At 39.2% G+C, this 14,489-nt stretch overlaps 1 protein-coding gene across 2 annotated transcripts in view; it reads left to right on the forward strand.

Annotated features, from left to right (window-relative positions):
• Positions 1-14,489, forward strand: part of btaf1 (BTAF1 RNA polymerase II, B-TFIID transcription factor-associated) — a 103,978-nt gene that overhangs the window by 40,772 nt on the left and 48,717 nt on the right. For both annotated transcript variants that reach the window (XM_078223500.1, XM_078223499.1), the window contains exons 7-11: positions 876-1,005; positions 1,272-1,340; positions 3,061-3,150; positions 12,745-12,840; positions 14,304-14,480. In XM_078223500.1, coding sequence (XP_078079626.1) covers positions 876-1,005; positions 1,272-1,340; positions 3,061-3,150; positions 12,745-12,840; positions 14,304-14,480 — 562 coding nt within the window. The remainder of the gene's footprint in view (positions 1-875; positions 1,006-1,271; positions 1,341-3,060; positions 3,151-12,744; positions 12,841-14,303; positions 14,481-14,489) is intronic.

Here is a 14,489-nt window from a genome sequence, read left to right on the forward strand (position 1 = left end):
TCACCTTTATTTTAATATTTACAGTGAACAAATCATTGGGACAAACACGTGGGCTTAAGGTAGAAGCTAAAATGTCATAAATTGAAAAATACCTTGAATGTGGATTTATTATAACAATGGAGATCCACCAATGTAAAATTAGTTTTTCTGGGCTAGTGACGCTATTTGGTAGTAATTATGAACTTGGTATGTATTTTAAAAATGCAGTTATTCCACATTAACAAAATATAATGTTTTCAAGGAGTTCACAATGAGACTTCTTGTGTAAAAGTGGAAATTCTCATCAGTTCAATGATTCCTACTTGATTGCAGTCTAGGAGATGCAACAGTACACTCCATGGAGAAGCATAGACTCATTGATGGAAGCTTCTAAATTCCTGAAATCAACCACCTATATGTGGATTCCAGAAGTTGCTGTTAGTTTGAGAAGAGTAATGATGTTACTACCACAAAATTTGGTCAATATCTATAATTACTGTACAAAGATGGCAACCACTTTTGCATAACTAAGAATAACTTATTGGCTTTGTATTGCTCCCACATGGATGCTGCAATTCAGAATTTTGTGGGAACAATTTTCAATTAGTATTTCCTTAATTTTACCATGGCTGGTAAAGACATCAAGTTGATCAGCCTCAAAATAGTTTGTAAAAACTGCACCCATTCACTTAACATTTCCACTTCTGTATTAAAAAAGTCGTTTCATGAAGATATATATTCCAATTTCTTTTGCTGTAGGATTTTTTCTAGTTGTTTTCATTTTTATAAAATGACAGGAATAGCGCAGAGATTGAAAAACACAGTTACTTGCCTTAACTGAACTTGGCTTTAAATAAATAAATCCAAAAATAGCTTTGCTAATTCATGTTTTACAGCAATGATAACATTGATGGGGAGCCAGAGGAAAAGCGCAGGAAACTTACAAATGTTGTAATTGAGCAACCAGCAACTGAATCAAAGGTGTTGATTGACAATGTACTTGATAACTCTTCCTTGTTTGATGAGGTGAGGATATGCTTGAGTTAATCAAAAGTAGATGTGATGTTAATGTGATGCTGAACAGACAATGTTTTCCGCAGTCTCTGATTTAATGCCAGAAAAAAGGAAATAAATTTAAAACCGTATATTAACTGAAACTGCTTAAATAATGTGGTCATTAGATAGTAATTATGATATTCCATAAATGATTGATTGACAAATCATTAAATGCATCATTATAGAGGTGAAGGAACATTCAGTGCTGTATATTAATAAACAATTTTTCTATTTAGTCAAATGAATGGCCATTGGAAAGCTTCTGTGAAGAACTTTGTAACGACCTTTTCAACCCTTCATGGGAGGTAAGAAAAAGTGTTGCAAATATATTTGTGGTTAAATGCTGTGCTGTTACTATTGCCAATCAAGCCAAACCTATCATGCAAATATAAGCCACCAAACACGTCATTATAGTGAATCATGGAGTGCTTTTTCTCTGGTTGTGGAAAGAGACGCCACCAGATTCACAAGTAATAAATTCCCCGATGGAGAAGGTGCGCCATGCTAACATGATTGCCAAGAATGCTGTTTACAAGTTATGTGCCCCCTGAGAAATCAAGATCTGTTTGTGTGATGCCAGTAAAAGTACAGGTGCCCTTGTTTATACAATTAACACTGGAGCAATATGTTTGGGTTATTCAGTGATTATTTTTTGAAATTAAAATAGAATAGGACTCAGTGAAGTGTGTGCGCATTATATAATAAAATGAAAAAATGGTCAATTTTTATGTCCAGGGATTTTTTTTGCAGAAATTACAAGTTCTTCATAACTTTCCATCATTCCTCTCTTGTCATTTTTATAACACCCATATGTCAATTTCATGTGGGACTATAGTCTCCCAACACTGAGCAAACCCATGTCGGGAGAAGTGTAGGGCACATCTTTAAATTTTCCCTAAGCTGTCAGCTTTATTGTATAAAATGCACAGCTTTGAAGCGGAATGTTAGAAAATAATATTAAAAACATGGAAACAATTTGTAATGCATACAATAAATTTTGTACAAGTGCTATTGCAACTTCATGGAAGGGCATGCCAGCAATCAGAATTTTCGCATGAGGCTAAGGAACAATTGAATTTAATCTAGTGTCGATCTTTGCTTTGCCTTTTCAATGAAGTCTAATACAATTTTGAGTACAGTTATAGTTTTCATAGAATCCCTACATTGCAGAAGGAGGCTATTCAGCCCACCGAATCTGCACCGACTCTGACAGTATCTTACCCAGGCTCTCTTTTCCCCACCCTAACCCCATAACTCCACATGTTTACCATGGCTAATCTATCAAACCCACACATCTTGGGACACTAAGGGGTAATTTTGCATGGCCAATCCACCTAACCTGCACATCTTTGGACTGTGGGAGAAAACTAGAGCACCCAGAGGAAACCCACGCCGGCATGTGGAGAATGTGCAAACTCCATACAGTCACCCAGGTCCCTGGCACTTGAGGCAGCAGTGCTAACCACTCACCGCGTTGCCCATTTTGACTCTTTGGTTAGCACTGCTGCTCCACAGCACCAGGGACCTGGGTTCAATTCGGGTCTTGGGTGACTGCCTGTGTGGAGTATGCACGTTCTCTGTGTCTGCGTGTGTTTCCACCCACACTCCAAAGATGTGCAGGTTAGGCGGATTGGCCATGATAAATTGACCTTTAGTGCTAGGGAGATTAGTGGGGTAAATACTTGGGGTTACGGGGATAGGGCCTGGGTGGGATTGTGGGCTGAATGGCCTCCTTCTGCACTACCGGGATTCGATATTTCACCAACTTTGTGTACTGACTTAATAGCTTGCAGGAGCTAGTATTCGCGTGCATTTGTGACTTCTGAAAAGCCAAAGCCACTGTCCTTTTCCATTTTGGGTGGATTTCAGGGAACATTTTGTGAATATTCACAATTATCTGGTACCCAGTTAAGTTTTAAAAACTTGTAAGTAATCTGTTCAAACAGCATTGCATCTGAGCTATAATTGTTTTAATGAATAGTTTGATCATTTGTTACCCCTGCATTTATTTATTTTTGCTGTCAGGTTCGTCATGGTGCAGGAACTGGCCTAAGGGAGATATTGAAGGCTCATGGGAAAAGTGGAGGTAAAATTGGAGACAGCACTTTAGAAGAGGTAAAACATTGTGGATAAAACTTGTATACTTCTGTTATCATTTTTTTGGTGCACTATGATTTCTCAGTGCATTGAATTGCTGTACAGCGTTATACACCCTCAGAAAGATTAGGTTCCGTCAAATGCCCTGTCTGCTTGTTCAGGCGGATGGAAATGATCTCATGGTATTATTTGAGAGAGTTATGCTGGCCATAAGGAAACGGGGAATAAATCGTCTTTGCTTCAAAGTTGTGCCATGGGATCTTTTATGCTCATCTAAGAAGGCAGAATAATAAAAAAATTCTTTTAATATGGCCTTGACTTTTGTGTTCAGGTCCTGGAGCAGGGCTTGCACTGGTATGTCTGCCTGTTTTTCCTTCTGATTCCATTTATTTTGTTCTCTTTACATCTGTGTTTCTTTTATGCTGCTGTTGCTCTCTCTCTCTGCACTTCTATCTTTCTTTACGCCCAGGTGGAAATTTAGGTTGGTAGGGAACAGTAGGGAGTATATTTGGTACAACCATATTACTGGACTACAAACCCAGGGCCCTGCATTAACAATTCAACCATGACAGTTTGAGACTTTGAATTCTAGCTAGAAGCCCTAAAAGCTTTTTAAAAACTGCTTTCTGTCAAGTGTACTTGACAGAAAGTAACTTGTACTTGTATAACATTTTTAATGTCATTTTATTGTATAACATGTTGTTGTATAAAATTTTTAATGCGGTGTGCCTCAGGAATCAGTGCTGGGTCCGCTGTTATTTGTTATTTATATTAATGATTTGGATGAGAATATAGGATGCATGGTTAGTAAGTTTGCAGATTACACCAAGATTGGTGGCATTGTGGACAGTGAAGAATGTTATCTCAGATTGCAACGGGATCTTGATCAATTGGGCCAGTGGGCTGACGAATGGCAGATGGATTTAATTTAGACCAATGCGAGGTGATGCATTTTGGTAGATTGAACAAGGGCAGGTCTTACTCGGTTAATAGGGCGTTGGGAAGAGTTACAGAGCAAAGAGATCTAGGGGTACTTGAAAGTGGAGTCACAAGTGGACAGAGTGGTGAAGAAGGCATTCGGCATGCTTGGTTTCATCGGTCAGAACATTGAATACAGGAGTTGGGACATCTTGTTGAAGTTGTACAAAACATTGGTAAGGCCACACTTGGAATATTGTGTACAGTTCTGGTCACCCTATTATAGAAAAGATATTATTAAACTAGAAAGAGTGCAGAAGAGATTTACTAGGATGCTACCGGGACTTGATGGTTTGAGTTATAAGGAGAGGCTGGATAGACTGGAACTTTTTTCTCTGGAGCGTAGGCAGCTGAGGGGTGATCTTATAGAGGTCTATAAAATAATGAGGGGCACAGATCAGCTAGATAGTCAATATCTTTTCCCAAAGGTAGGGGAGTCTAAAACTAGAGGGCATAGGTTTAAGGTGAGAGGGGAGAGATACAAAAGTGTCCAGAGGGGCAATTGTTTCAGTGGTGAGTGTCTGGAACAAGCTGCCAGAGGTAGTAGTAGAGGCAGATACAATTTTATCTTTTAAAAAGCATTTGGACAGTTACATGGGTAAGATGGGTATAGAGGGATGTGGACCAAATGGGGGCAATTGGGACTAGCTTAGGGGTTTTTTTAAAAAAAGGGCAGCATGGACAAGATGGACCGAAGGGCCTGTTTCCATTCTGTAAACCTCTGACTCTGTCATAAAACATCCCAAGGCAATGCACATGAGCGATTTTATATGGCAAAATTAGACACTAAGCCACATTGGGAGATATCTGGGAATGTGGCCAAAACTTGGGCAAAAAGGTATGTTTTAAGGAGCGTCTTAAAGGAAGAAAGTGATGGGGCTTCAGAGGCGTTTTGGGAGGGAATTCCAGAACTTGGGGCTAGGTAGCTGAAAGTGATACCACCAATGGTGGACTGATTAAAATTGGGGATGCTCATGAGTTCAGAAATTGATGAATGAAGATACCTCTGAGATTTGTGTGGCTGAAGATGATTAGAGATGGTGAGGGGTAAGGATTTGAAAGCCTAAGATGAGAATTTTAAAATCAAGGCATTTGTTTGATTCAATGATGGTCTTCAAGCTTGGGGTGATAGTTGAACTGGATGGTGCAAGTAAGTACATATGCAGCAGAGTTCCGGAAGATCTCTAGTTTACAGAGGACAGAATGTGAGAGATAAGTCTTGAGATATTAAAGGCATGAATGAGGAGATGAGCTGAGGCAAGCCTGAAATGGGTCATGGTACAAAGGTAGAAATAGGCAGCCTTCGTGATGGTGTGGATATGTGGTCGAAAGCTCATCTTGTTAAATTAAAACCACGGTTGTGCATTGTCTAGTTTAGTCTCATTTGCCAGCAAAAGCTATGGAATGACTTTGGGGCAGGGGGTGGGGAAAGACAACAGCTTCAGTCTTCCCAATATTTAACTGGAGGAAGTTTTTCTGCTCATCCAGTGTTAAAGCCAGTTGGTGAAGGATATAATTATAGTCTTTACGCTTTTAAAGGCATTTATACCATTACAGGTTACAAGCAAGCCCCTTCTAACCCCACAACCACAGTTTAATCAGTGTCTATTGTAGGGGCACATGTGAACCTGATTAATACCCACCAACTGTCTACAATTAAACAACATTAATATACAATTAACAGATTCTGTTTCCCCTTTACATAGAAATTAGAGATTATATGTACAACCAAAATTTCAAAACAAAGTAAATTTTAAAAGCTTCCATATTCTGCACAAAGCATTCCATTATGAGATGCCCCTCCTCTAGAACCCCCAACGATTTATTTGTACAGACATTTTCTTTTGTAAAACAATTAGACAATTGATGACTTACACCACCTCTAATTTTGGAGATTTCTTTCCCCTCCCGCATTTATTTCCAGACAGCAAGGACAACCTGCAACCTTTCTCACACTCTCTCTTTGTGGAGTATATCATCCCATTGAGCGATTATCTACATGACATTCAATAGGTATACTATCTTTAGTACACATTGTACAGAATCTCACTTAACATATGTGTCATAGAATCCGATATCCACTGTGCCAAAGTAACATTTTTTATTTACTTATCTTTCCAAGCTGAAGGACAAGATTTTCACCAATAAGAATTTCATGAAAGCAGTTGCACTTAAACATCCATCAGGAAGACTAGCATGTGAAGCATCACTAAAAATGACTAGTTTCAAGGATGGTAATTGGAGTACACATTTCTCCAGATTTCTTTTTTTATTAATGTCTTGTGTGCTCTTGGAGTATTTCTTAACTTTAGGATATCTCATTGTAGTACTTAAGACCAACATGTCAAAACTAGCATCTTGTCTCACTACTACACATCAAAACTAGAGTCTTAACACCTAACCAGTTCAACCAGCCAGTCAAGCTTTGTAATTGTTCCATCTCCTCTTTAGATACAACAATATATTTCTGTGATGACCTGTATGATTAATGGGGAAGAGAGTAATGTTGTTCCATACTTATTTTGCTTGATACCTGAGCCTTGTATTTAAAACCTCCACAAGCCTACTCTGTTTTAAATTCTACAATAATCCTATAAATATCCTTTCAAATTCAAGCCACCCCTGAAGAAGAATTCAGCACGCATCCTGAAGATGTCTGAAAGGTTTCCTCTATGATAACAGTGATAGAATAAAAGTTACTTGCGTCTTGTCAGAGATACTGTGGACAAAGTTAGATTCAAACATTTTAACTCTAAGATTTGCATAAACATAACTAACATTCTACTAAAAAAGATGTGATTAGACAGCCAAAAGTGGGAGTATCTGGCATGATGTATACAAAAAAAACCAAATTAGGAACAGGAGTAGGCTATTTGGCCCCTCAAGCCTGCTCCACCATTAGAGAAGATCATGAGTGATCTGATTGTGGCCTCAGCTCTACTTTCCTGTCTATCCACTATACCCTTTGACTCCCTATCTAACTCGGCTGTAAAAATATTTAGTGACCTGCCTCCATTGCTCTTTGGGGAAGAGCATTATGCAGACGGAAAAGCCAGAAATAAACATGTGAAGTGCAATCTTCCCTCTGAGCTGCGTGGTCGTGCATCAATTTGAAAGTTGCAATGTGTATGTCAACTCCTTTAAGTTGCAGTGTTTTATTTTAAAATCTTAATAGTTAATGCAATCCAAAGAAAAATTAGAGGGTGTATTGGTCAAGAGAATTCAACTAACAAAAGATAATGGGTCATCACTTCCGAGCTCCCCAGCATTGGATTTGGGGCAGGGGGTACCCCTGAGATATGCTGGAGAATATCTCTTGGTAAGCGTTTCGAAGGCAATTGCCCAAGTGCCGGCTTTCATTAGACAAACGCCCTGCACTGGAAACCATCTGAAAATATGACTTGAATCACAAACTTCACGTGGTTCTGTCAAGATTACACCAGTGTTTACTCAGAAAAAGTTAGAAGAATTAAAACCTCTTCAAATCTTTTGATAACAATTGTAAACACCCAGACCAACACTCACGGGATTTGCCCACCTGACCTCTGAGCGCCTCTGCAGAGAAAAGAATATCCCCCCACCCCAAAGAAGGGCAAAGATATTGATGACAATTTTCTAAAACATCTTTGAAAATTGAATTTGTCAAAAGGACTGGGCTTGGCAAATATTATATCTCTGTTCAAGAAAGTGGAAAGTAACAAAATTTATAAGCATCTTCGCCTTAACTTGATTTTGGCTAAACCTTCGAGTCCTTAATAAGGGATTAAATTAGTGCACGTAGAAAAGCACGGCTATTCTAGCATGGAGTTACAAAAGGTAAAAAATATTTAACTGAAGTTTTGGAGGAAACCAACTATACACATATATAAATTGATTGTTTTGTATGTGGATTTTTGCAGAAGCCATTGAATGTTATTCCTTATTCCCATACATCTTGATTTTTTTTTTAAAAAGGAGAAATCAAGTTGCATTGAGAGAAATAGCTAGAGGCCAAGGAGCAAGTAGTTGGGTTGAATTATTATATTTTGGGTTAGAGAGATGTGGGTAGTGGTTTTCTCCGGTTATCCTAAAGATGTGTAGGTTAGGTTGATTGGCCATGTTAAGTTGCCTCTAAGTATCAGGGAGAAGAGCAGGGTGAATACATGGGGCTACAGGGATCAGGGTGAATACATGGGGTTACAGGGATCAGGGTGAACACGTGGGGTTACAGGGATAAGACATGGGTGGGATTGTTGCTGGTGCAGGCTCAATGGGCCGAATGATCTCTTTCTGCACAATAGGGATTCTATCCTTGCACGGACTCCTCTCTTGTGTTCTATTTCATAAAATAGTACAGCACAGAAGGTCGAATTCTCTGCAGTCGCTCTTTTGAAGAACAATCCCATGCGTCCCCACAATTGTATAGGGTGTTGGCTGCTGTTGCAGTTGTTTAGGGTGTTGGTGAGACCACATCTGGAGTATTGTGTCCAGTTTTGGTGTCGTTATTTGAGGAAGGATGTGGTGGCTTTGGAGGCAGTTCAGAGGAGGTTCACCAGATTGATTCTGGGAGTGAGGGGGTTGCTGTATGAGGAGAGATTAAACAGTTTGGGCTTCTATTCACTGGAGTTTAGAAGGATGAGGGGGGATCTGATTGAAGTATATAAAAAATTTTAAAGGATTGATAAAGTAATGTTTCCTCTTGGGGGAAATGTGAAACGAGGTCCCAGCAAAGGTTGAGAAGCGGTAAATTTAAAACTAATGAGAAACTACTTCTTGCAGAGGGTGGTGAATTTGTGGAACTTGTTGCCCCATAGCATGATGAATTCTGAATCGTTGAATAGTTTCAAGATGGAGATAGATACTTTTCTAATAAAAGTGGATATGGGGAACAGGTGGGGAGGTGGATTTGAGACCAGGTGAGATCAGCCATGATCTAATTGAATGGCAGAGCAGGCTCGAAGGACTGAACTTGCCTACTTCTGCTCCTATGTTCCTATCCCTGCAATTTATTCTCCAAGCATTTTATTTCAATTATACGTATTATGTGCACAGCTGATGTTATTGTTGAGCAAGCCAGGCCCTAGAGTAACCTTATTTTTATTGTGAAAACAAGGAGGCTACTCAAACTCCAGTAACACCTTTTAAAAATTAATGATTCATTAAAAAAAAACTTAAGTACGTAATCTTACAAAACAACTCCCAAAAACATGCTTAATCAAAAGCACACAGACTACCTTTTTGACAATGACCCATTATAGATTTTAACCATAAAAAACCCAGTAAATGTAACCCAAATCAAGGAATTGTTGTCATCTTTTAATAAAGATACACCTCACGACTTTTCAGATGCTTCTACTCTGGAATTCTGAAAGGAGGTTCAGAAATAAACTGTTTCCTAAAACAAAGACTCTCTGGGCTTAACATCAAATGGTTGCCTCTATTTCAAAACTTTCTCAACATCCCACATAAAGGAGCTGGTCTTTGGGGGAAAGTCACACAGCAACTCAACTCAGTTAAACATTTCTTAAATATATTTTCCGCTTTCATCCCAGCCTCCATTGTCCTTAAATCCCTTTTTGAACTCAGGTTCTCCAAATATAAAAATCTTTAATATTTTCTACTTTGCCTCTACTTTTGGGTCTATAAAATGTAATTTACTTTCCCCTGTTCTCTCACGGAACACCTGTAAGATGCAAATATTCCTTATCACCTCTGAACTCCCTTCTGAAATTCAGCAACTGAAAAGCCAATTTCCTGACTTATCTCACAATGCAAATTTCAGATCCAACCTGTTTACTTGTAAACTCAAACCCACCACAACTCCTCATTACAAACGCACAAGCATAACACCTTTAACCTTTCATCTCTTAGACCTCAATAGACAACTTATCTCTAACCTTTCCACTGTTTAATTAACCCTGGTCTTGTATGTGCTCACACACTAACTTTTCTTTTAACTTCACAGAGAACATATCACAAAAATGAAAATATACATCTTTCATAGTATATACAGGAAATTTAAATGTGTAAACATATGAGCGCATGGCATGTTACCATTCAGATTATAATTTCTATATCCACATTTACAATGGAAGAGGGTATATCTATACTGTAATCAGTTTATGCAGTCAGTTTCTACTCCAAATGTGAACAGAAGAGTTTAGCCGGGAAATACAAACATAAGGGCCAAATTGTTTGACTTTATATCTGCATACGGTTATCTAATTATTTCCTGATTTGTAATCTCATTGCACCTAAAGACTATACTTGGTGTAGCACGTGGAGACTTAAGACCATGAGAGATCAACTAGTATCTAATTATAAACAGTTGAGCACCATAATGAAGCTACCTAACCTTAGATCCGCTCATGACAAATTAGCATGGTAGCTATTAAGTTTTGGTAAACTAGTCATTAAAAACAAGATCAAATAATTCTTGATTCTCATTTTAACTTTTCATACATGCATGAAGTATTCACTTGCAGAGCAAACTAACCTCCGAAGGAATCGAGTTCCATTTCATCTTGTCAGAGGTACACATTTAGGCAAAAGCACTATAACATTTATATAAATTGCTTGACCACAAGAGAAATTATTTTTCAGTTTGCTGATACTAAATTATCGGAACTGGTGAACAGTGAAGAGCATTGCAGGAGAATGTAGGAAGCAGATACAGTTTAGTGTAGAGAAATGTAATGTAGGAATGCAGATGCAAATCCTTAAAAGATAGCAGTGGAAACAGTTGAGGCCATAAAATGAATACAAAAATAGGAGAGTGTGGTTGAATTATCAGAAGACATTAGTTAGACCACAGCTGTTGTTCTATTTGTTGTTGTCTAGATCTAGAACTGGAGGTGGAATGGAAACCCCTAACGTACATTAGGGGTATGTACTGCCTCGGCCATTTTTAAAATTGCTATCTGTTTTAAAATACTTTAATTGTCCTGTGATTAGTAACTGCAGAGTACAAAGCTGGGAAGACTCCTTTTGCATTGCCTGTGCTCTGCCAAGAGGATGCTCTGCATATGTGAGACAACATGCTGCTAGATGGTAAAGTATTTTAAGAGGCTGCGTGAGACTGTGGTCTTAATCAAACCTTGCTGCAAAAGTGTTAATTGACCGCCTCCGCACTTTTTTAAAAATGGTTTCTTACTGAAGTTTGAAGTTTATTTATTAATGTCACAAGTAGGCTTACACCAACACTGCAATTAAGTTACTGTGAAAATCCCCTAGTCGCCACACTCCGGAGCCTGTTCGAGTACACTGAGGGAGAATTTAGCATGGTCAATGCACGTAACTAGCACGTCTTTCAGACTGTGGGAGGAAACCCACACAGACATGGGGAGAACATGCAAACTCTGCCCAGACAGTAACCCAAGCCAGGAACCAAACCGGAGTCCCTGGCACAGAGGGAGCAGTGCGAGCCACTGTGCCACCCTCCATTATCATTGGACTCCATGCTGTGCACATAGTACTAGTTCATTAGCCAAGAGAATACAATATTTAAACTCCTGCATATCTCAACAAACAAATCTATGGCACTTCCTGTTTTTCTGCTAGGAAATACAGGAAAAGAAAACATATGTATATCAGAAACATGTATTGGTTTATTCCCCCTCTGCAAGCTAACATGCATTCTACTAACTACAAACTAAAATTTAACATGGTGTTAGTTCTCTCGGTTATCCTAGAGGAACTGCATCCACCTTTCCCTTAGTGATAAAAGTCCTGTGCATATCCTGACATCTACTCCCCTTCTGAGAGCAGAGCCTTCAGCTCAAGGGAGCTCCCTCTTTGTTTCTCTGCATGACTTGATCAAGTGAACCCCACGTGACTTAAGGTGCACAGGGTATCAAAATCTTTAAAAGAAGCTATAATTTGCAATGGAACCCCCTAAAGAATGATTTAAAATGGGTGCAGCAGAGATTTACGATTGCAGGTAGATTTCTGGGTAAATGAAGCATGCAAAATTCCAATTAGCGATCATTGAGTTCAGCTTCAGGACTTCATGGACTCTCCAGAGCTTTGGAGGTTTCATTACCCATTAAATCAACTAATTCAATTTCTGTTCAGTAAAACCTGTTATTGCAACCTTACACATTTCTATTAAACATGAATACTCATCATTATATTTCTTGTCTCTCCGACCTTCTAACTCCTGCCAAAACCCATATCCACGCCTTTTTCATCTCTTAACTTTTCTAAAACCACTCTTGTTGGCTTGCTGACCATTACCTTCCATAAACGGGTGGGATATAAATATAATTGTCCTCATGGCAAGTTGACTTTTTTTGGTTGTTCGTGATTGTCCAATCTTCTGTCCTAGGACCATGTCCAACTCTTGAAGCTCCGATAACTTGAACTTATTTGTGTTCATGCTTCCTATTAACTGATGTGTTCTACTAGAAGTTTGTAAGCTTAAGGTTTAAAAAGCCTATTTATTTAAAGTTTGGTGGATAAGTCCTAATGAGAACACCAAGACCTTTATTGTATTAACAGGATGAGATCTGTGTAAATTAATAAAAGGTCAATCTATGTATGTCCATGCACAAGGTTCTGTGGTGCATCCAAATGTGAGCAGGATGTCATTTTTGGTCACCTATGCTTTAGCTTATTTATGAAGTGCACATTAAGTTTTAACTTTGTATTTTTCAGATCGAACAACAGCACCAGGAATGGCTGGAGGATTTGGCTATTCGACTACTTTGTGTGTTTGCACTGGACAGATTTGGTGATTTTGTATCTGATGAAGTACGTGCTATGTTATTTTTAGGTGGGAGGGAAGGGCATATTCATAAAAACAGCAATGCCCACAACTATTTTACAAGTGAATTTCTGAAGGGCTCAAACATTGCTAAAACTGTAAATTTTTTAAAGTAATGTTGACGCAGTTTTTTAAAAATCGGCTATTTCCCATGAGAATCATTGTTCAATGTTGATAGTTACTGTAAGTCTGCCACTTCACAAAGACCTTACCAATCCACTTGCTGCTTACCTCCCATCACGCCAGCTTGTATGGCTAAGACCAACATGGTGAGGAATAATAGCAGAGGCCCTGTGGTAGCAGGAATGGAACCAACATACTACTATTAAAAAACACTTCCTCGTCACAGAACCCACAGCCCATCCACCCTGCTTCAACCTGCCATGCCAACATTGGGCACTCCTCACCTGTTTCCACACTGGCCAAGGTCTTTGTGCAGCAAATTGGCGCAAGTGGGGCCTTGCAGGGAGCCCAGACTGCAGCTGTGGTGCACCCCAACCAATAAATCATAGAATCCTACAGAGAACAAGGAGGCCATCCAGCCCAGAAAGTCTGCTCTGACCAAAATCCCCATAACCAATGCATTTACCCGAGCTAGTCCCCCTGACACTAAGGGGCAATTTAGCATGGTCAATCTACCTAACCTGCATATCTTTGGACTGGGGGGGGAAACCAGAGCACCCGGAGGAAACCCACACAGACATGGGGAGTGTGCAGACTCCACACACACAGTGACCCAAGCCGGGAATCGAACCCAGGTCCCTGTCACTTTGAGGTAGCAGTGCTAACCACTGTGCCACCATGCCGCCCCATAACTCCCATCATTGAGGACTGCTGCTGACAAAATTCAGCAGGGGGCTCAGAGCGCTCCATTTAGCTACTGCAGAAGCTATTACCTGGCTTTATTACTGCACATGCTTAAAAAAACTATGCTAAGTAAAGTTCTGAGTACTTAATACAGAACGATTTCCATCCCAAATGATACACTGTGTAAATGAGTTTTTTTTCAAATTAATCTTGATTACTGGAATGTTATAAATTTGGAAGCCTATATTCCTGTTCAATTTTAACTTTAATTGAAACTTAACTTCAAAAATCCTGGTCATGCACTTGGTATGACTTGTATATTCAGAACAAGAAAGGTAGTCCTATAGCTACAATGGATTTCAGACTGCAAAGACTGGTGCTCAGATCAGTTTGCTCAGATCAGTTGTATTATAAATATGCTTTAGAGATTGAAAATTGTTCAGGGAGGATGCAATTCCCTTTCTGGTCAAACGTATCATCAAGCAGATTGTCCAAGCAATAGCTTCAATCTCCATGGAAATGTTCTTGAGCTCTATTGTCTCAGAATCTGCATTTGTGCAAGATAATATAGCTATATGGGCTTCGGATGATAGGATGGCAAAAGGGAAATACGTGGAAATTTATGAATGTTTTTGCCTTAAAGGTTGTGGCACCTGTACGGGAAACTTGTGCTCAGACACTTGGAGTTGTGTTGAAGTATATGAATGAGAGGGGAGTACATGGAACAGTGGTTGTTTTATTAAAATTGCTGGCACAGGAGCAGTGGGAAGTGAGACATGGTGGACTTCTAGGAATAAAATATGCTTTGGCAGTTCGACAAGTGAGTTGC

Source organism: Mustelus asterias, chromosome 11 (genome assembly GCF_964213995.1).
Source record: "Mustelus asterias chromosome 11, sMusAst1.hap1.1, whole genome shotgun sequence".
Lineage (NCBI taxonomy): Eukaryota > Metazoa > Chordata > Chondrichthyes > Carcharhiniformes > Triakidae > Mustelus > Mustelus asterias.